Genomic DNA, 20,830 nt, shown 5'->3' on the forward strand with positions numbered 1-20,830 from the left:
GCCTCAAGCAGCCTGGGCTAGTGGGAGGTGTCCCACTGTGGCAGGGAGCTTGAAACTAGATATCTTCAAGGTCACTTCCAACCCAAACCATGCTATGAACCCATGAATCCAGTGCCCTCCCTCACCATTGCCATCAGCCACAAACTGCCTCAGCCCTTTCAGTTTGACACAAATCTCATTGCTTTTGCAGAGGGTTAGCACAGGCAGCCAAGTCCAGCTAAGTTCCTTGCCCTGCAGTCTCTCCTCACCCATGCTGGTCATGAGGAGAGCTTTTATGAGGTCTGGTAAGGTTCTTCTCAGAGAACACCAAGAGTGCTGTATGAAACCTCCCCCAGTTTCTCACCTGTGAAGCAATACATGGGGCTTACGGAAAGCCTTAAGTAGCTGCCACAGGGATGGAAATTGTTTGACCACTTTTTCATTGAGAGTTATCCGTGATTAGGGGACTTGAGCATCGCCCCTGTGAAGAGAGACTGAGAGCCCTGGGGCCATTTAGTCTGGAGAAGACTGAGGGGGGATCAATGTTTATCAGTATCTGAGGGGTGGCTGTCAGGTGGAGGGGGCCAAGCTCTGTTTGGTGGTGTACAGCAGTAAGACAAGGACCAATGGATACAAACTTGAAGAGAGAAGGTTTCAGCTCAAGATGAGGAGAAACTTCTTTACAGTGACGGCAACAGAGCCCTGGAGCAGGCTGCCCAGAGAGGTTGTGGAGTGTCCTTCTCTGGAGACCTTCCAAACCCACCTGGATGCATTCCTGTGCAGACCGCCCTGGGTGATACTGCCCTGGCAGGGGGGTTGGACTCAATGATCTCTGGAGGTGCCTTCCAACCTCTAATGTTCTGTGATTCTGTGATCCATGTAACAAACTCCATTAAGAAACCCTGCACTGCTGGGATCAAGAACAACTTCATGGTGTATGGGCTGACTTCAAAGCAAGATGCAATTCCATTACAGGCTGCAGAGGTTTTTAGGCACACCAAGATGGCAGAATACCACCATAGCTTCCACTCAGGGCTTTCAATTCTCTTTCAGGCCCATTTTCAAAGGAGGCATTTATCATCATCACAATCCCCTGAGTTGAACCCAAGGCACAGCAGCATGCAGGAGCATCTGTGAACATCTGCCAGGATGAAAGGAATTAGAACAAAAATGACTCCCCCTTTCTGTGCTGCTTTTCTCTATGCACTCTGCAGACAAGTTTCTTTGACACATTTCCCACAGATCTATAAAGCATGACATGAAAAGCTTGTGCCAGTGTAACATATCCAATCATTAAAACCATGTAAGCACCAGCCCTCATCCTTTCTAATGATCCTGTTCCAATCTATTTATGTCACCAGACTCAAATTGGGCTGCCTTGTTGCTCCTACATGAGCAATCACTGCGATACTTTGGGCAGTGAAACATGAAGTGGAGTAAGAAACTTTGTCATTTCTACCTCCAGAAGAATTTGTTCACAGTTGGTGCTAAGGACCAGGCTGAGCCCTTAGCCAAGAGAACACAACCAGACACAGCACTTTTCTTACTTTTTATATAAAATAGACACACATTTTCTCTTGCAAAGAGTTTGAGCATAACTCCTGTATGTGAAATCTGAACCCCACAGTGAAAAAAGCAAATTCCTGTAGCACTGACATACATCCAGCTGCTGCAAAGTGTGAAGTGATTGGTAAGAGATTTCTAGTCCATGGACTGTTTTCTTCTGGGTTGTTTTGTTTTGTTTTGTTTTGGGTTTTTTCCCTTCAAGATATGCACAACTGATTAAAAAATAAAATTAAACACCTAGATAAGAATCATACGAACCAAAGGCAATGCAAAGCAGCTCCTGCACGAGAGGAACACGCAGCATGACATCCACGCCAGGCAGAGCTTTCTACAGTAGTGCAGTTGTAGAAGCCGTAACTTTTACAGAGGATACCACTGGGGGTATTTTCTAGAAGAATAAGTTTTCAGCAAGTCAGTACAAAGATGGCAATGAACTTTTCCACACAGTCACTGAGGCTACCTGAAGCAGCTTTGCCACATGGAAATATCAGGGGGTGCCAAGTGCCTTTTTTCACTCTTTCTTTTTCTCTTTTTTGCTACTGGGTTTAACCGTACACAAAAGCAGAGTGGTGCATCTTGAAACTGCTGCAAGAGGCTTGAGCTTGAGGGGAAAAGGTCTTTAAGGGCTAATATTTTCCAGAGATTCTGCATAGAAATTAGCACTTGGTCAGCTTACTCACATACAGGTTGATGAGACTTAGGCATATCCCAACCATTTCACTGAGCTGGCAGAAGAGTACAGCCAAGGCTCGTACAACTGGGTTCTAAATAGCCCAACTATTAACATTAGAGTGACACCATCTTCCTCGACCAAATGCTGTATGCCAAATGTTGACCTGGTTTCTCTAACTGTTGAGAAGATTTCATAGCTTTTAGATAGTTTTAGGAGTGTACAGCCTCCCCTGAAAGTTAGGCTCTTTCATTTTGTGTATTTTTTTTTCACTTAGACATCTTCCATTCATGTGCATTCATGCTCACACCCCCTGTCCTCAGCCAGGGCTCTGGAATTAAGGCCATTTGCACTGCTGCATTCACTTACTGTTGGGCCAAACCAAGTTACCTATGCATTTGTAGGAAAATCTACTCCAAGGAGATTATGAGAGGGGGGGAATGCCCCCCACTGAGTTATCCGGAAGGATGGAAAAGGAATGGAAGCAATGAAAGCTGGATTTTAATAAATAACCCAAAAGTAATAATCTGAAAATATAATATAGGGAGGAAGGGGAAAGCAACACAACAGTGTTTTCCATTCAGGATTAAAATGCACAGTGAGTACAGGGGAGTCCTGTCTAACCAGCTCCACTCTAGTCCTGGAGAGCACTGCGGTTTAGCCAAGGCAGCTTGCAGAGAGAATGCGCTCGGCCCACACCCAACGGAGCTCCAGTCAGTTATTGATTTGCAGTCATGCAGAGCGCTGGAGCTGGCAGACAACAATGTATTTACAGCTCATTATTTTAGAAGCTGTGCAATGCTAGAGGACACTAATCATCTCTTATGCTTAATTAAGGTAATATCCAGTTTTCCAGCAGGTAAGCCACTCAATTTATCTTCTACACTGCATTTCATTTTGGTGGAGGTAACTCATTTCATATCATGCTCCATTCTTCCTCTTCGTCTGCAATAAACCTTTCTCAAGACTACTGCCCTGAACAAACACAGTGTTTCAGCATGGCTGCCAGTGTGACATGGAGTCAGCTTCAAACTTCACAACGGTTGAACTGTTTTGGCAGCTTACGGTCTGAGCCGTTCCCCAAACATACTGGGGAATGCACAGCTGGGTGGCTCAGGAAAGCAGGGTTCATTGCTGAGCTGAGAAACCCAGCTCCAAAATGCAGACTCAGCCCTTCAGCATACAATTGTAATCTGGTTCAGGTGAGGCTAAACTCCATGGATATGTTACCTGCAGAATGCAAGCGAGTGGCTGAACATACTCCATGCTTTCCAGCCAAACCACCTCCCTCACTGGGAGGATGCTCTCATCTTTCTAGGTTACTCTGCAAGTAAGACTGTTGCAAAACCAGTAATCCTTCTCCTGGACCTGGGAGGGGGAAAACCAAAGCTTCAAGGTGTGCCCTGGTTTTAGGAGGTCAGGATAGCTTTGATCAGGTTGTAGGATGAGTATGAGACAATAACTTCTACCAGGTCTCTCAGGAATGACAAACTAAGATTTAAGCCAAAGCTAAAACCACAAACCTAAGTCTTCCCCCTCACAAAGCATTGCTATAAAAAATACAACTTCTGTATCTGAAAAAAATATGTTTTGTTTGCCACAATTTAAAGCTGTGGGGCTTGTAGAATATATAGTATTTATTTAATATAACTTTCTGAGGCAAAGTTTATAGCTGATACATATTTTTAAATTAGACATTTCTCCCCCCACCCATGCTTCAGCCACACTCTGCAGATGTCTCCTCTGCAGGGGGCTTTGCATGGCACTGCTCTGCCAACCACAACATGTGCCTCCATGCAGTGGTGCTGCAGGCAGCCTGCTAGCCTGGCCACACGAGTCTCTGGTGAAGCTGCCCCAAAGGCAGGCTCACCTTGGAGAGAGGCAGACAGCTTTATGGTCTAGGTACCTCTGAACACCCTGGCAATGAACCATCTACAACTTTGAAGTGCATGGTGGGAAACTGACTGCTCTCAGAGGTCATTCAAGATTTGTTTTCCCCAACCCGTGGGACTCTGCTGGCATCACCTGATCTTGTCCCAGCCTTCTTGGCAGTGCCCAGCCTGTGTTAAACTGCTCCATGCAGAGCATCCAGCATACCACCTGCACTGAGGACCTGCAGAAACATGGTCAGCAAGTCCATGAGCATAAGAGACATGCGAAAGTGGTTGCTGACCCAGCTGGCACCTGGGTTAGTTGGTGCTGGCTGGGTCACTGCCACGCAGGCTTTTCCTACCATGCTACAAAGGCATCACATTCCTCATCTGAACTGTCCCTTACTCATAATGGCAAACCCTGTGCCTCTTTGGCAGAGACTGTCCACAATCAAGCTCACATAGAACAACTCTCACAGCAGCTTCCCACTGCAAAGAGGAACAAACTGCTGACCTACTCTGACGTCTAAATCGTGGCAGTGAGCATGGTGGCACCGGTGCCCTCTGAACTGGTACAAACCATGGTGGAGGCAGTAGCAGTGCTGGTTTTCCAGGGACCAGTACGTTCCAGTGTGCCCTGAAGCATCGCTGGAGGAGTTTCTCAAGCACACCTTGGTGGTACTGTGTTTTCCTAACTTCAGGTAACACAAGTCACAATGCCCAGCTAGGCAGCCAGCTGTGAAGGATACCACCCAATTTGTATAACACAGAGAAAATATATTAATCATTTGATTATTATAAGTTAAATAAATACAGCTCAAAAATAAAAGCCCCAACTCTGAAAAGAATTTTTTTTTCCCACTTTAGTATTTAAAAATAGAGATTTATGACTGATCAGCTATAGTTAATTTTCTGTATCTTTTTTGGGAGGGCACGAGAACACTCGGACAAAGTGTTTTGTGAGCGTCATCACCATGGTGCATGGGCCTTGCCCCTGTACACACACACAAAAGCCTCCTTAGTACCTTTCCAGGCTAGGAATCTTCCCTAATCTCTCTGTGGCTCTACTTTACCTCCTATATTGACCAGACCCATTGTTTGGTTGCTTATGGGGACTGGGAGGAGGGACAGGCAATCCTAGAGCTTCCCATTGCCTTAGGACGCTTCCTTTTTCTATTTATTTTTTTTCCGGAGTAGTCATAATTTGGCCTGCAGGGGAAGGGCAAAGGTTAAAGCCTGACCCTGAATTACTACTATCTTACAAGTAAAACATTCAGGTGAGGTTTTCCTGCAAAGGATCATTTGTTCTACTTGTAGAATCATCCTTCCAGGGTGATACTCAGACACCGTTTTCCCTTTCTTTAGAATCATTTCCAAGTCACATTTAGAGCTGTAAGAGTGGCCACCACTTCTTCAACGTCAACCCCTTGAAACCTTCTTATGTGACTGTTATGTGACCACTTCCTGGCTCAGATGGACCTGTCAGCACTTCAACAAAGCCCATCAGTGGTACTTAATGTGGATGAGGTGAGCTTGTGCTGGGTAACAGGAAGTACTACTTCAGCCCTGCCACAATGGATGAGTGCTTTGTCTCCACGGTTTCCCCAGTGACAACCAAGATATTGAAGGTACACATCCCACCCATAATCCTGGTGTGATCAAAATGGGTTCAGCCTAAACATAAATCTTGATTAAAGGGAAGTATTCCATCATTCTCCAGCATGTGCAACAGGCACTGAGTGTCTCCTGTAATGTCAGTCAAACATAAGCATGCATTCAAAATTTGCCTCCTGTAGTCAAGTCCTATCAAAGCTCCTTCAGCATCCCTTGGAGCAAGAGGCTTCCACTATACTTGTCTCCAAGGGATATGGGCTTCTTTCCACTGGTGACTGAATGCTATGTTTGGTCTTTCTCCTGGATCTCCTGAAATCGTTTCTCCAAGCGGTCCAGTTTGGCCAGATTCTCCTTCAGCAGCTTGCTGTTTGGAACCAGCTGTAAAGCTTTCTCATAGTAGCCACGGGCAGTGACGTAGCTCCCCTGCAAAGAAAATGAGCGATAGACCTCATTCACATTCTTTGACATAGAAAGTTCATTCAAAGAACAACGAAGAAAAAAGAGTTTATAAAGCTTGATGTTGTTAGGTGATGGGAATACTTCACTATGAAACAGAACACCAAGTGCCATCAGCCCAAATGGGACCAAACACACACGGCAGCAAGAAGCAGACTTACAGTTTCTGTTATGCTGTACCACAAGAGTTGATTCCACTCAGAAACAGGAGTGCTTGAGGGTATCACACAATGTGACTCCCTAAGGCCCAAATCATAATCATATGCTGAAGTATTCAAGAAGATATGCAACCACAGGGCAAGCTGTTTCCTCAGAGTTCATAAAGATGTCTAATGCAGCACTCTGCATCTTTATTAATAATTAATTTGCTAGAGAGGAAAGTCAACTTGCAGTGACACTTGTCTAAGGTAGGTCAACAAGTGTCCGAGTTTGGGCTGGGTGCCCTCTGCTACAGGGGTGTTTCCTGTGTCCAGAAGCCCAGCCCAGTGCATGGACACAGGAAATTAGGTATTTCTACCATGATCCCCTGCACCACTATAAATTTACGGCGGGGTCTGGGCACTTCCTCTTTGCCTTCCTCTCCGACACCTGGTAACTGGGGGAGATGTTTCCCGGCCACGGGCCTGGCTAGGCCCAAGGCCACGGGGGGATGGGCAGTCTCAGGTGTGGCCAGCTGAGACTAGCCTAGCAGTGGGGGGAGGGGAGGAAAGAGCCCTGGTGGGGGGTTGGGTGTACCCCCAGGTGGGGATGGGACGTTCTTGGGTATGTTCTGGGATTTCTCTCTCTTTTGTCACGGTGCTTGTGGTCCTCTGCAAACTTTCATTGTTATTTTTTATTGTTTTTCCTATATAAACTTTCCATCACTTTTGCAATCTGTTTGAGTTGTTATTTCTGCCCGTGGTGGGGAGGGGGTCTGCCCCAACCCATTACAACAACTGAAGCAAGAAAACTTTATTAATGGTTTTGTTGTTAATAACCTTTGTTAAAAGTTGTTCCTTGCAGCCCACCCTCAAGATGAGATTTCTATTACAGGAAACATATTTCCCAGCAACCTGGCTAAGAGATTCTAACTGGGGTGGACAGATTTTCCTTCCTTTTGGAAAAATACGTTGAGCACACCCACTACTCACAAACCTGCAGCCCTTCGCAGTCTCTTAGCAGAGATTACTGCCTCTGCCTTTGACAGCTTACAGAAAACCAAACTGTCCTACCTTGATGTGCTCAATGCCTCCCATGTTCATCCAAGCTTGTGCTTGGTCTGGGTTGAGCTCCACAGCCCGTTTATAGCTCTGCAGGAAGAGGAAGCATTTTTAGTTTAAGAGTCTGACTCTTTAGACAAAAACAGTGCTGGAGGTGAAAGAGAAATAAAGTTTCCTTTCCTTCTGAATCCATTTAAAATAGTTCCCCTCATAGTTCAGGTTCCCCTCATATGCAGTGCATGAGATGAATTTCAGTTTCTTTACAGCAGAGGCAACACAATGAACTGCTCCACTGTGGAGCAGAGCTCAAGTTTTCCTGCCCACAGCACCATATAAGAAGCTGCACCCCTCTCCCTGCTACCCTGCACCACTGGAGACTCCTGCACACCAAGGTAATTTCCTTGGGTAAGGGTCTGCCTACCAGAAGCCATGTGTGGGCTGCAATACACCCTTTCGACAAGGCTTTGATTGGGAGGTGCAGCACACTGCAGCACAGCCACTTGCATGGAGGTTTCACAGGGGCCTGAGGGCAGTGCCATCCCTCCCCACCGCTTCTGCTGCTCTGTGTGGGAGAAGCAACAAAGACCTTCTGAAGTCTATCAAACAGCACTGGTTTTATGGTGTCACAACAGGAAAGGATTCAAATCATCTGTAAGGATATGACAATATTCAGAGCTGTGCCAATAATATTTAATGACAACATAATTTTTAAGCTATTAAGCTTCTCAGCTATTAGGTAATGAGATGAGATATGACAACAGGGGGCTCTCACAGGTTGCCAAGCTTCCAGCTGAGTCACCTGGAGATGGTCATCACCAGCAAGAGGGACTGGGGCTGGAGGACCATTGATCTGGTCAATGAGAAAAAGCCTAGGCTCCTCCACAATCTCACCACAACTCTGTACTTAACCTCTCAGATCAGGCATCTTTATTTCCACACAAAAATGAGGAAAGAAGTTGCAACTAAGTCTGGCAAAGTTAGCTACCCCCAAACTTTAACTGTACCACTGGTGAACTACTAAGGTCCAAAGCTGGAGTGTGTGCACCAGAGAGTATTAGATGCAATCAGTCAACTCTATCTTTTAATCTATAAAACTATGCATAGGGCTTTGAGAAATCATACCTCAAAAGCCTTGTCAAGGAGATTCTGTTCCCTTAGCTGGTTTCCTTTAGTGAAAAAGAGCTCTGATATGACTTTGGGATCCTTTGGTTTCAGCTGAAGAGCTTTCTCTGTAGCTTCAAGTGCCTGTGAAAAAGCAAGAGGACACTGTAACTGTATTCTGTGCCTTTCCACTTCTCATATTCTCCTCCCACCACAACAGTCATCTTCCTTCTTCCCTTGTTTGTCCCACATCATTAACACACATGGAAATTAGGTTTTTAGATGCCTATGGCTGTGGAGCTGCTTAGGTTCAGTCCCAGTATCCAGACAAAGAGAAGTGTGGGAGTGGAAAAAAATAAATCTCCTGGATTTATGGCATGTGATGTGTCTCTGCAGAGAGGGAGTGTAAAATCAAGGCTGAGCTCTGGGTGCGAGCCCGCAGGACAAGGGTACCCCATGAGCACAGTACCTTGCCATAGTGCTCCTCCTTGCTGTAGATGGCTGCCAGGAGGCGGTAGCACTCCAGGCACTCCAGGTCCTCGCTGAGGATATGGTTTGTCATCTTCTCAGCCTCCTTTGTCTGCCCCATAACTGCTAAAACCTGTGCCTGTGGAGCCACATGATCAAGGGTTATGACCTTAGAGAGCTCAGCCCTCCTACATGCACAGTGCTGTGCCCAGGGGCTGCTGCTGCTCTTTTGTGGCCCTGCCCTGGGCAGGCTGCCCCCACTCACCAGAGCCAGTCGGATCTCTCTGTTGGAAGGCTGCAGGGCTGCTGCCTCCCTGTAAACCTGCAAGGCCTCTTCATAGCGCGCGGTGTTGTAATACAGAGCCCCCAGCGCGGACAGGATCTCAGCCTTCCGCGACACCTTCAGCGCCCTGCAATTTAGGAATGTGAGATGCTTCCAGGTAGTGTGGCCATGAAAGCAGGAGAGTGAGCTGTGTCTTGTGCTAGGATAGAGCAGTGGAGCTCTGCACTCTGCTCATTCCACCCTGGGCAGTACTCATGTAAGGTGCCAGCGAGGGCTGAGCGTGCCCACAGCAGCAATCCCTCTGCCTAAGGACTGGGCTGTCTGTGCACACCAGTATGCAGCAGGGCTGGGGATGGCTGATTGTAAGGAACTTGGGGGATGTGAGCAAAAATCTGGATGTCAAAAAGGAAGCAAAAAAAAACCCACCCAGCTCACCCTGCCGCATACTGGGAGTCAGATGTTGCCTACTGGCACATGCTGGGAAGGGCCAGAGCTCCAGAGGGTGCCAAGATTTGTTGTTGGGGTGTGCAGCACTCACAGACCAGCTTCAGTCAAGGTGGGAGTCATGCTAACAACCTGCTGACGCCACAAAATAACCTCTTGACTTTATCACTAGATCATCATCCCCAGCCAAAAGCAGCAATATGTCCATCCTGGGGTCTTGGGAATGCTCTAGGGAAGTCAACACTGCCTGAGTCTGTGCTGCCTCTCCAAGCCCCAAACTCAGCCAAACAAAGACAAATCTGGTTTTGAATGGTTGGGGAAGAAAGGGAGAAAAACCCAAACATGGAAATTTCTGTCTTCCATCCTAAATTCTTACCTCTTATACCATGCTTCAGCCTCCTTGTTCTGCCCCAGGGAGCGGTAAAGCCTGCCCAGGTTCACCATGGCCACGTGGTGAGCAGGGCTCAGGCGGATGGCCTGCTTGTAGTGAGACATGGCTCGCTCGGGAGCCCCTGCGGAGGAGAGCAACTGTTGAACTGGCGCCTCAGAAAAACCCTGTCAGGAATTCAGCACACAGCAGTGCTCTGGATTTCTTTCAGCTATGTGTGTGTGTGAGCCAGTTTGATATAGAAATCCTGCCTCAGCCTTTCTAGAGATTAAAAACTTGCTGTCTAAATGAAGATTTAAGCTCCAGTATCTGGAGATGACCTGGAGGAGTAGATTTTCTTAGAGGCAAGTTTTTACAAGCCAGGGGTAGGATCGCCAGAAGAATGCTGACTGAAAGCACTCTCCTACCATGCTGCCAGGGGGAGACAGCCTTGTGCTGAGGACAAAGTCAACCCCAGAAAGTGGGCTGGGGCATGTGTTTCATCTCCTGGTAGGGCTTCCATCCTTCCACACTGGCCCACTGGAGAGCTGGGCAATGAAGACACAGAGAACAAGCCACCCTGTGTTCCCTACAGTCCCACAAGATTTGCAGATTGTTTCAGTTCTTTGCAAACAGAGGCTACTCCTTCCCCCTTGCTGTGCTGCCCTGCTCAGTCTCTGTGCATTGCTCAACAGGACAGGGAGCAGATGCTATCAGCCTCGGGTCAAAAAATCCCAGGGCAGAGGTGCCCAGGTGCCTATTTTGGAGTGCCCAGGCACTATATCTGTGCTTCAGAGAAGCCATCGGGTGGCGCTGCTCCACTGTGTGAAAACATCTGCCAGTGCCAGGCCTGCAGCCCCTGACCTAACTGAGCACCACAGAACCCAGCAGCAGGCAAAAGCAAGGCACCAGGCACTGCCCCCAAAGCCTGAGCTTCTGTTGCTGCTTGTTTTCATGATGGTTCTCCTCAGGAAGGATCTTGCAGTGCTTCCCTCAGGCTTTCCTTTCCTGCTGAACACATGAAGGGGCAGAGGCAGCTGCAGCACCTTGGCAGTGTGAGTGCTGCTTTTGCAACCTCAGCGTTTGGTTAAGGGCTTTGCATACTCCGGACCACACACTCTCCTGATGAAAACCGAGACAGAGCTGTGTCCATCCAGCTTGGTTTTCCAGAGGCTGTCTATACAACATCACAGTAACACTGACACTTGTTAGGGTCTCCTTTACAGAAGAGCAGAGGGACCTCTGCAGAGAGATTTAGAAGCACTTAAGATACATCCAAGGTCAACAACATGTCTTTCAGGGGAGGACTTTTCAAAAGACCCAGCAGAAGCCTCACCTCCCACTGCAAAGCAGGCAGATGTTTTTGAGAATCAGATCTGCAAAACGTCTTGGCAAGTAGCTGTGCATGCAGCTCAGTTTGTCAGTCAGCCAGTGCCTCCCCTGCTCAACACACAGGGGGTAGGCACACTGCTAAAGGAGACACACCGAGCAGACACTGTGACCACTGCAGAGCTGCCTAGGCCACGGCTTCCCAGCGCTGACTCTCACTGGAGTCTTGTTGCACAAAATCCTGCAAGTAATTGGCACAGCGCTTCAGAGCATCACCTCCTGCCTGCAGGGGAGCAGCACAGCCTGGAACACGCTCACCACCAGCCAGCTCTTTCACACCCTGGCTGACCTCCAGAAGGGTTATTTACACATCATGCCTGAAGTATGAAACCTCAGTGATTTTTTCTTTTCTTGTTGTTTGTGTGTAGGGAAGTGTAAGAGTAAACCAGGAAGAGTGAGTTTTGGCTTGGCAGGATACCCAAGTGTGCTGCACTAGAACTGAATCCCAGTTTCTGGCAGGAATGAGGCAGTTTACCTGGGTTGGGAAGCAAAGATGAGTGCAACGTCAGGGTGAAAGTGCTGAGGTATTTTTATTATTTATAAGCTTGAATTTTTCCAGGGCACAAATTCAGAACCTCAACCTCTGCCACTAAAGCCACAATGTCTTTTTGACTATGAGTACTCAGTTTTGGCTTCATATTTGTTTCAGACTGGCACTACATAAGAGTGATGGCTGAGCATCAGCTCAGAGGCTGGACATCCAGCTGCAGACTGATGGGACATCATCATCCTGACTTCCTAAGCACCACTGGAGCCAGGCACCATGTGAAAGGGGCAGAATGGGTAGCATCTATATACTTTAAGCCTATATTTAATCACTGAATCTCAGTTCTGTTCTGGAGCGACTGGAGCAAGACATAAATTTGATTTCCACTTGTCACCTGTCAAACTTGGCCCTGCTTATAAAGCTGTCAATAAAAGGCAGCAGTTACAATGGCATTTTTTGTTGAATTTGTTATGTGGATGCCAGGAAATGCCTGGGTCCCACAAAGTTATACGGAAACCAGGAGCCCAGAAAAGAAAGGCATTAGATGCCATTAAGGAGCTCCTGCAAAATCAGTTCTCATCATAGAATCTTAGGTTCTGTTTCCACAGATGATTGTGGTTTAAAAGCCACGTTTGTTTTTATAGCGGTGACACTACAGAGCTGCTTTGTCACAGCGCAGAGCTGCAAGTGCTCCAAAGACCATAATGATCCACTTATGTGCCTGGAATTTGGTTTAATGTGGCCATACTTTGCTGGAGAACCAGCAGTATTGTCAGGGTGCTGCCCAGCTCAAATTGAAGAGGAAAACTGCCTGTGCAAGATGGGGAGAAACGCTGAAGTGAGTCTCTGGGCCGAGTGCCACCACCGCACAGTGCTCGCATTGATCACACAGCTCTGTGCGCTCTGCCGTCTCAGCAGCGCAGGGATATTTATTGCCAAGCTATGGTGGAGGCACTGCTATTGCTCTGGAAGCTTTTGACACCCCTTTAGATGTGTAGTGCTGTATAAAACAAATCCAAGCAAGTCAAGCAGAGAGCAAAGTCCCCTGTGCTTTCTCACTTACCAATATCAACCAAGAAAACACCATAGTTGTTATGCAGATCAGAGCTCTCTGGACAGTTCTCTATGCCAGCCTTGTAGACCTCCTCTGCTTCCTTCAGTTGTTCCTTAAAAGACACAGATTGCTTAGCCATGGCAGAAAGAGTATCAGTACCCCTTGATGCACATCCATGTTTTGTGACCATTCCCTGACTGCATGGGGAGCTTGGGGAGCCAGCCCACCCCATCCTCAGGGAGGCCAAAACTTAACCCCATGACATGGACACCATGTAGCTGCTGTCTGGCACCCCAGAGGAATTTAGACAGCTTTCCTCTGCATAGGGGGATGCATAGATGTGTATCTGCAACTGGAGCTACCTGTAAAACAAAAATAACAGCTGGAAAAGGCAGCTCCTGTTCAACATCAACAAGCCGCAGCTGGGTGGAGTTGGGTCTGTGAGGAATAGCTGTCAGCTGGGAGCTCATCTGTTTCAAATTATTGTTCCAGTGAGCCTCTCACTAGCTAACATGTCCCTTCTGGAGCTCCATTATTCGTTCCCCAAGCAGTGGGGAAAATGTAAGGAAGACAAGCTTGGTGTGTCTGATGGCTGGGGGGTAGGGAGCTTCTGCAGGGGTTGAGGGAAGCTGGAGGAGGCTGGGGCACAATGACAAAGTGGCACCACACCACTCAGCCTTCCTTGCATTTGGCATAGATTTCAAGGCTTGCTGGTGTGAGCATTTCTAGAAAAAGCTGGCTCTGCTTAGCCTGAGCTCTGGGCAGCCTGGCCCTGACACAAACATGAGGTGTCTTGTTTGAATGAAATGACAACTTCATAAGGTTCCCATTTCCCTCCAGTCAGCCAGTGCACAATCACTGCCAGCATGCTCACTAGCAAGAATTATCAGAGTTTTCCTCACTCCCTAACTTCAGAGCTTTGCTGCTGGGTATATTTATGGAAGGAAGCCCTGACCAGCAGAAACCAGCACAGCACAGAGGAGTGTCACCATCAAAAAGCTTTTCTCAGTTTTTTCCCTTCCATGGAGTGGCACAGCCTTACAGAGACAACCTCCACAACTTTTAATGATGCTCCTAAGTGAAAACAGTCACCCAGGTCTCTGCCAAGGAAGACCTGGAGCTGGCAAGGCAAATCTGCTTGGGAGATGAATCCATGTTGAAATAAGAGGTTGGGTCCATTCCCAGCTACATATTCTCCTCAAGTCCTGCAAATCCCAGAGCCTCTGGGGCTTTTGCTCTGTAGCTGCTTAGATGTATGGACTCCATTCTCACCTCCTGTTTCAGCACTAGAGAGCTGGAATCAATCACACTGGGTGAGCCTAGCTTGCTGAAAGCACAGGGTTTGCCCCGGGTAAGTGCTTTCACATTTATTTGATAAAGGTCAGCCAGCAGGGTGTGATTAAACAGAAACATGCCTTTCAAATGTGCTTAAGTTTGGACATTTTTGATCAATACATGGGAATTTGATACCATTATCCTGTGGGAAAAGTGTAGTGATCATCAGAATGGCTAAAATGAAGAGCTGTTTCTTGAGAGAGCATCTGTGTCCCTGAGATGTAAACAAGCATATCTTCAAACTTTTCTGCATTAACTTCTTTTCCTCTGCTTTTAACTTTCAGTCAAGGAATGTGTGCAGCTCTGTCAGTTTCCTTCATTTTATTTACCAATCATAAACCTGTTCACTCACCAATATCCAGCACTTACAGCATTTTTATCATGGTTTCATCACTTTGTTGGCACCTAATGTCCTGACCCTGCATGCCTCAGGATCAGCACAGTCTGGGATGATTTCCCTAACAAAAGATTTGCATTAAGCACAATCAGAAGTTGGGAAGGGTGGGACCAGCTTTTTGTGCAAGAGCTTTCTCTCTCACAGCCTTTCCCCTTCTTGGGAGAAATGCTGCTATTTCACAAAGACTTGATACTCATTCACACTTAGTAATGCCGCTCCCAGACCTTCATGGAACACTCAGCAGCCTCACAAAATTCAGAAGATAGGCTTAAAAAATGTGCAAGATATTTTGGTGATATTGGGGAAAAAAGTAATTATCTCAGTTAAATTCCTGGGGGTTTAAATCTGCCTTTTTTATGGCTTGGTTTTCCAGTCTGGTTATGCCTGCACAGGCTCTTCTCTGCAGCTAAGTGCATTAAAGGTTTCTTTTTCGTAGTGCAGGCTCATACTGCCACACACAGAAAAATCACTTGAAGCCAGAAACTCAGGCCTGGAAAGAGCTATCAAATAGCACAAGATGGTTGATGAAGCCACAAGAGCTGAGATGAAGGTGCAGCAGAGTAATTCCTGAGGAACCAGTGTTACAGGAGTGCTGTGGAAGTGGTGAACAAACACAGCTTATTCCTGGTATTTGCACCAGTGCAGTGATCATGGAAAACAAGGAAAACAATATGCTGCCAGCAAGTTCCAATGCCAAGCAGTCAGAGCAGAGAAGAAGGGCAAGCATTTATGAAAGGCACAAACAAGCCAGACTGTTTTATACAACGTTGTGGGGTTTTCCCATATCAGCCTTGGCTTCTGAGTGAGCTGTCAAAGAGAGAAAAGGGCAGTTACATGAGTTAGGGGCCAGTTCCTGGTGCATTAGACAGTCCTCTTAGGAACAGGCTTTTTTACAGGTTTATGAGAAGCCTTATTTCAGATTCATTGCCTTCAAGGCAGGGGGGAACACCTTGTGCAGGAGAGACTAAGGCACAGGAGAGACTAAGCACTGTTTCACTGAGCCATGTCCACCTGTATCACCTGCTTTCTTAGTGCAAATTAGGAGTAGCAGCAACCTGTTATGGGCACAGTCACCTCATGTGAGTTATTTTAACATGCCACTCAGCCCCTTTCTGTCCCCTGCCAGCAAGAGGAAACCATTTGTACTCTCTTCCCCAAAGCTCCCCAGTGATGCTGTCCATGCAGCAGACTGCATATTGCCAAGCATTCACAGATGCCCCTGCAGGTATGAGACAGACTCTGGGTCACAAGGAGACAGAAAAAACATCTTGTAACTTTTAGTCATTTTTAATGCTATTGCTTGAACAAAGAGGAGAACCCAAACCCAAAACATGGAGTCCTGTTATCAGACTTTGGGAAGATGTCAAAACTTCTGCTTGTACCCCTCTGGGAAGCATATATTAGTGTGGTTCTGCAGCCCACATACCAGGACAGCCCCTGCTGCTGTCACTAGGATTGGTAGGAGAGGCAGGAGCTGCACAATTAAGCAGTCATCTTCTTTGGCTGAGCCATGAGAAGGTGTTGAAAGCCTGCAGGCAATCCTTATTTTCTGAGGAAACTGGTACCACCTTTTTTCCCTACCACTTACTCAGGCCCCAGGAGGATGAACAGTCTATACAGAAGAGCAGATGAATGATTGCTGGACCTACCTACAACACTTTCTATAGGCGGAAGGCCTCAGGATTTTGTAACGGTTCCATAGCTCTGCTGACCTTACAATCAGTGGTTCTAACTAATAATTCCATGTAATATTAAAAAGCAGGTGTTACTGCAGAGAACTCAATTGCTGTACTTGCAGGAGACCCTTCACTGACAGGCTTACTCAAAACACAGTTCCCATTCAACAAATGGGAACTTCCACTTCATGAACTGTATCTCTAGGTATGTGCAGCTGATACTGATAACATTAAAATACGTGAAAGTCACTTAGAGGGAAGACAAAACAACAGATCTTTCAGTAGGCCATATGTACCAGAGGGGAGTTCTGCAGAGTGCCTACATCATTAAAAAGCATAAAGCACAAGAAGAGCTCTCCTTACAGCTTTGCCGGAATGTATCCACTTCCCTTACAGAGATTTCACTAACCAGATTCATGGAGGACAGTGAGAGGTGATTCTCTTTTGTGCTGTCTGTATTTGCATTTGCCACACCTTTTAAGAAAGCTTTAGCACCCCTTGTTATGGAACAGTTAGAGCTGAAACTTAGGGAAGAAGAAAAAATCAACTTTCAACAGGTTTATGGAGGTGTGCTGGAGCTGTGTAGTTATGAAGACCTTGTCATCCACTCCTGTAGCCCCAGGCTGAGGCCACTGCTGCAAGTGTGAAGAAAAGCAGGGCTTGGTGGTCTCGATATGGACACCCACACTTCATGGCTTGTTCTGAACTCAAGCATTCTGTACCTCAATTTCCCTTTTCCTCTGCTGGGACAACATATCATCTCACAAGGAACTTGTAGTAATAACTAGAGTGAGTAGGGAGAGGTCTGAGTAATGAGCATGGGGAACAAGCCTGAGAGGAAATGAGTAATGCTGCCTCCATAGCACAGCCTGGGCCATGTGCAGTAAATGAGGCCTGAGGGCACATCATGAACACAGGTTAAATAAAATACAGAACAGCTGCTTATTAAAAGCAACATAAAGCCAGGGAGCCTTCCCACCTCCTGTACGCCATCATCTGCCATTGTAATTAAGGGCCATATTCTGATGTATGCATGCAAGGGACAGGATTCAGGTTGCAGAGGCCACCTGGCTTCTGACATTGGCTGCCCTTGGAGTGATTTATTCTGCAGTCTCAAGGTTATCTAGGTAGGTGTGTGCCTGAGGGGGCAGTGCCTGCCTGTTCTGCTGTCACAACATTCAAGGTGTGATGGATTATGACTTTGCCATAGATGCAGGGAGCTGCAGAGACGGTATTTACTCACAGATCCAGCATTGGTTTAATTCAGAGCTATATCACATGGGAGTAATTACTCACTGGCAATGAGGTGTCTCCAACCCTGAAAAAGTCATCTCTAAAGCAGCCTGAGAGCTCTCTGCAGACAACCATAGAGCCACGTCTGCCATCACATGTGTGCAAGGCAAGGGCTCTCCTTTGGGATGCTGGAGGTGAGAACACCGCCATGGGGCATTGCTGAATGGCTGCAGCAGCAGGGCATAAACTATGTGTGAAAGGAGGAGAGCTCCTGCCATGCCCATTACCTGTTCAGCCAGCAGTGAGGCCAGGCTTGAGTAAGCATCTGCAAACTCTGGGCCATACTTAATGGAGTCTCGCAGTAAGATGATAGCTTCCTCCTTCTTCCCTTGAGATCTGCAGGACAAAGAAGAAGGGGGGAAAAAGGAAGAAATGTTCCTGTGAGGACATATTTAGGTCATCCCACTGATTAACTACTTTAAAGAGACCTGAATGTCCCTGGCTTGACCTTTTCACACAAACTTAATGATTCCCTCATTCCTCTCCTCTCCACAGCACCTCCTTGGTCCACTGCTGTTTCCGTTCCTTGTTCTCAGGAGCTGGGAGGACACAGGCTGTAATGAACTTGCTGTTTGCCCTGCTCCTATAGTGACTGTCCCAGGGAAGACAAAACACATCCAACACAGTGCATCCTTCAATGCCACATACTCAAGAGCAAGAAGGATTTTATTTTGGCTGTCAGGCAAGCAGTACAGGCCATGCTCTGTCTGCTGAGTCACAACCACCAGATTGGATAAACCTCTCCCGTCCCACTGTCCATCTCTCAGTGCATCTCTTTACATCAAATATGTCAATTTCTGCCTCATCAATACCATCAGGAGCTAAAGATATATGAAGAACAAGATAGCAAAACTGTCTCCAGGCATAAAATAGTGTAATACTGTGAAGAAGAATGGCATAAGACCCTCCCAGAAATATCCACTGTCCCGCTGGAGCCAGCCCAGCCCCGAGCACACGTGGCATCCCTGCCAGCAACCAGCCCTGCCTGGCGCATCAGCGTGCCCCCAAAAGCCTCAATGGCTAATACACAGCAGAAGCAGCAGCACGCCCTGCTTGGGTGGAATCAGCTGTGAGCAATTAATTCATCGCCTCCTTGGCTTACCAGTTCTTGTTGCATCTCTACCGCTGTGGTCAAGCTCCCGGGGATTCTCTTTCCCTGTTATTCCTCCTATTTTGCTTAAAATTGTTAAACATTGTTAGAGTTGCCTAAATTCTGCTCATTCCCACTGTAAACATGTATTCTATCCATACAGCAAACCTATAGCATATTTTTTGGCAATTTTCCATATTAATAAAGGTTATTAATATTTTTATTAATGTCTGTATTTGCCATATCTTAATTATAAATTCATTAAATTCCATAACCCTTAGTTAAATTAATACTTTGGAATTACAGTACTGCTGAGATCAATCTGCTTGGTATGTCTGTCCTTATCAAGTCACTAGGCTGTTGGTCAGATCCTAAGGATTACGAGCAGAGACGGCTAAGAGATGGCTGTGCTGAACGAGTCACTTTCTATTCCCAGCTAGTTCCTTTTGCCTTTGCTGTGCATTTATTGTTATGCAAACGGAGCTTTCCTGAATGAAAACCTGAGGATGTAGATTTGTTTGAGGTACAGTTTCTGCAGGATCACTCTCTATTTCTTTCCTTGGAAAAATGAGAAGGTTTCATGAACAAACATCTAAGGATATTTGGCTGGACAGGAACAACATTTTCCTTCTGTTGAGTGTATGAAGAATAGGAACAACAGGGCACGCAAAAAGAAGCAAAGGGCTCTGGGATACAGAAAGGATTTTAACACCTTGGTGCTTTGGCCTTAGATTTCATCTGGGTGACGTGGTCAAGTAAACAGATCCTGTTTATAAGGTGCAAATTTCAGCTGATAATATATGTGGCTTTGCAGACTTTTTGCCTCTCCAGTTGTGTAACTAGGAGAATATTTTGCCCTTGCGTTAAGCTAAGTAAAAGCAGTTGTGCAGTCTCTTTTTCTTCTGCCGGTGGTGTTCTCCATACACTACATGAAGGAAGGGAAAACAAATGCAGAAGGACTGTGCTCCTACAGTAATTAAAGACTAGCTAGCTTGACAGTGGATAAAAATTCTGGGTCCCTTGGCTGGAGTTTCAGGACGCATTTTTCTCAATCCAAACCAGATGATACTTCATAAAGGTAGTGATGTTTGGCAAGAAGAAAAGAAAAAAAACAGAAAAAAAGTAGGAAATGGCAGCTACAGAAAGAAAAGGATTACGTGATCCACTCAGCAGCAGTATGGGCTCCCATTAATCATAAGCATGCACTCTGGCCATGGGCAGCCCTCTTAATTACTCTTTATTTCCAAAATGGTCTCTTTTTAAAAGAATTTGATCCAAGAACAGTGTCTGTCTCCTGAAAGTGGGGACAGAGAGGGAAAGATTATGGCAACTTTTTATGTGTCAGACAGAATTGTATTAAAAAAAGCAAATCCAGTCAGAGAGCTCAGGCCTGCAAGACACCAAATGCTCTGGCCAAGCACTTAAAGGCAATACTTAGCTTTTATGTATGCAAGTTGAAAATTAATTACTGGCTGAAGTACTTTCCTGGATCAAGGCCAATGCTTTGCAGCATGGAGGATGTTGCTTATGTAAATCCCATGCAATCTGGGAGAGCACAGGGCACTGGCAGAACAGCCTGATACAGCAATTTACTGTGAACTGGGGATCTGCAGCAGGAAAGGCCAGGTCATGTGTACCTTTGCTATGACAGAGGGGAGCAAATTCAACCAGTGTGATCAGTCTGTGATCACTTCATCCAAGTTTTCCCCAAATTACCTTTGCCTTACAATGACCTCTCCTGACCCCCTTTTCCACTGAAGCCCCCAACCTCCCCTCCATAATGGTGTGTCCGAGCCAAGAGCAAGGAACAGCTCTTTCCACTGGAAGCAGCACTTCCATAGTTTCACAAGTTGGAGCAGCATGAGGTTAAACCACTCTGCAGAAGTCTGGTGATGCACAGAGCTCTGTGTGGGCTGTCAGCACTGGAGCAAACGTCAATTTCAAAAGAAAGAGTAGCCTAGAAATTAGTGCCAGAAAAGACCTTTACACTGTCAATGTAAGTTTTATTTTGTGCAGTTAGTCTGCACTAAAGTCAGAAGCACAGTACTCTACAAGGGCTCCACAACTGCTCTGAGCATCTCATCTTGATTT

General features: G+C 46.5%; 1 protein-coding gene and 1 long non-coding RNA gene across 2 annotated transcripts in view; both read right to left on the reverse strand.

Moving 5' to 3' along the window:
- Positions 1 to 3,610: 3,610 nt before the first annotated feature.
- LOC128897882 (uncharacterized) lies at positions 3,611 to 8,596 on the reverse strand. The gene is made up of 3 exons (XR_008462621.1): positions 8,478 to 8,596; positions 7,368 to 7,445; positions 3,611 to 6,123 (listed from the first exon to the last, which is right to left on the reverse strand). It is a non-coding gene; the product is annotated as an uncharacterized LOC128897882 (long non-coding RNA).
- Positions 8,597 to 8,826: 230 nt separating this feature from the next.
- The window catches only part of TMTC1 (transmembrane O-mannosyltransferase targeting cadherins 1), a 178,622-nt gene continuing 166,618 nt past the window's right edge, over positions 8,827 to 20,830 (reverse strand). Inside the window, exons 12-17 of the mRNA XM_054167616.1 lie at positions 17,877 to 17,985; positions 12,958 to 13,060; positions 10,028 to 10,163; positions 9,190 to 9,334; positions 8,926 to 9,063; positions 8,827 to 8,880 (exon numbers count right to left, since the gene is read on the reverse strand). Of these exons, the coding sequence (XP_054023591.1) occupies positions 8,827 to 8,880; positions 8,926 to 9,063; positions 9,190 to 9,334; positions 10,028 to 10,163; positions 12,958 to 13,060; positions 17,877 to 17,985 (685 nt within the window). The remainder of the gene's footprint in view (positions 8,881 to 8,925; positions 9,064 to 9,189; positions 9,335 to 10,027; positions 10,164 to 12,957; positions 13,061 to 17,876; positions 17,986 to 20,830) is intronic.

This window comes from Dryobates pubescens, chromosome 15 (genome assembly GCF_014839835.1).
Source record: "Dryobates pubescens isolate bDryPub1 chromosome 15, bDryPub1.pri, whole genome shotgun sequence".
NCBI lineage: Eukaryota > Metazoa > Chordata > Aves > Piciformes > Picidae > Dryobates > Dryobates pubescens.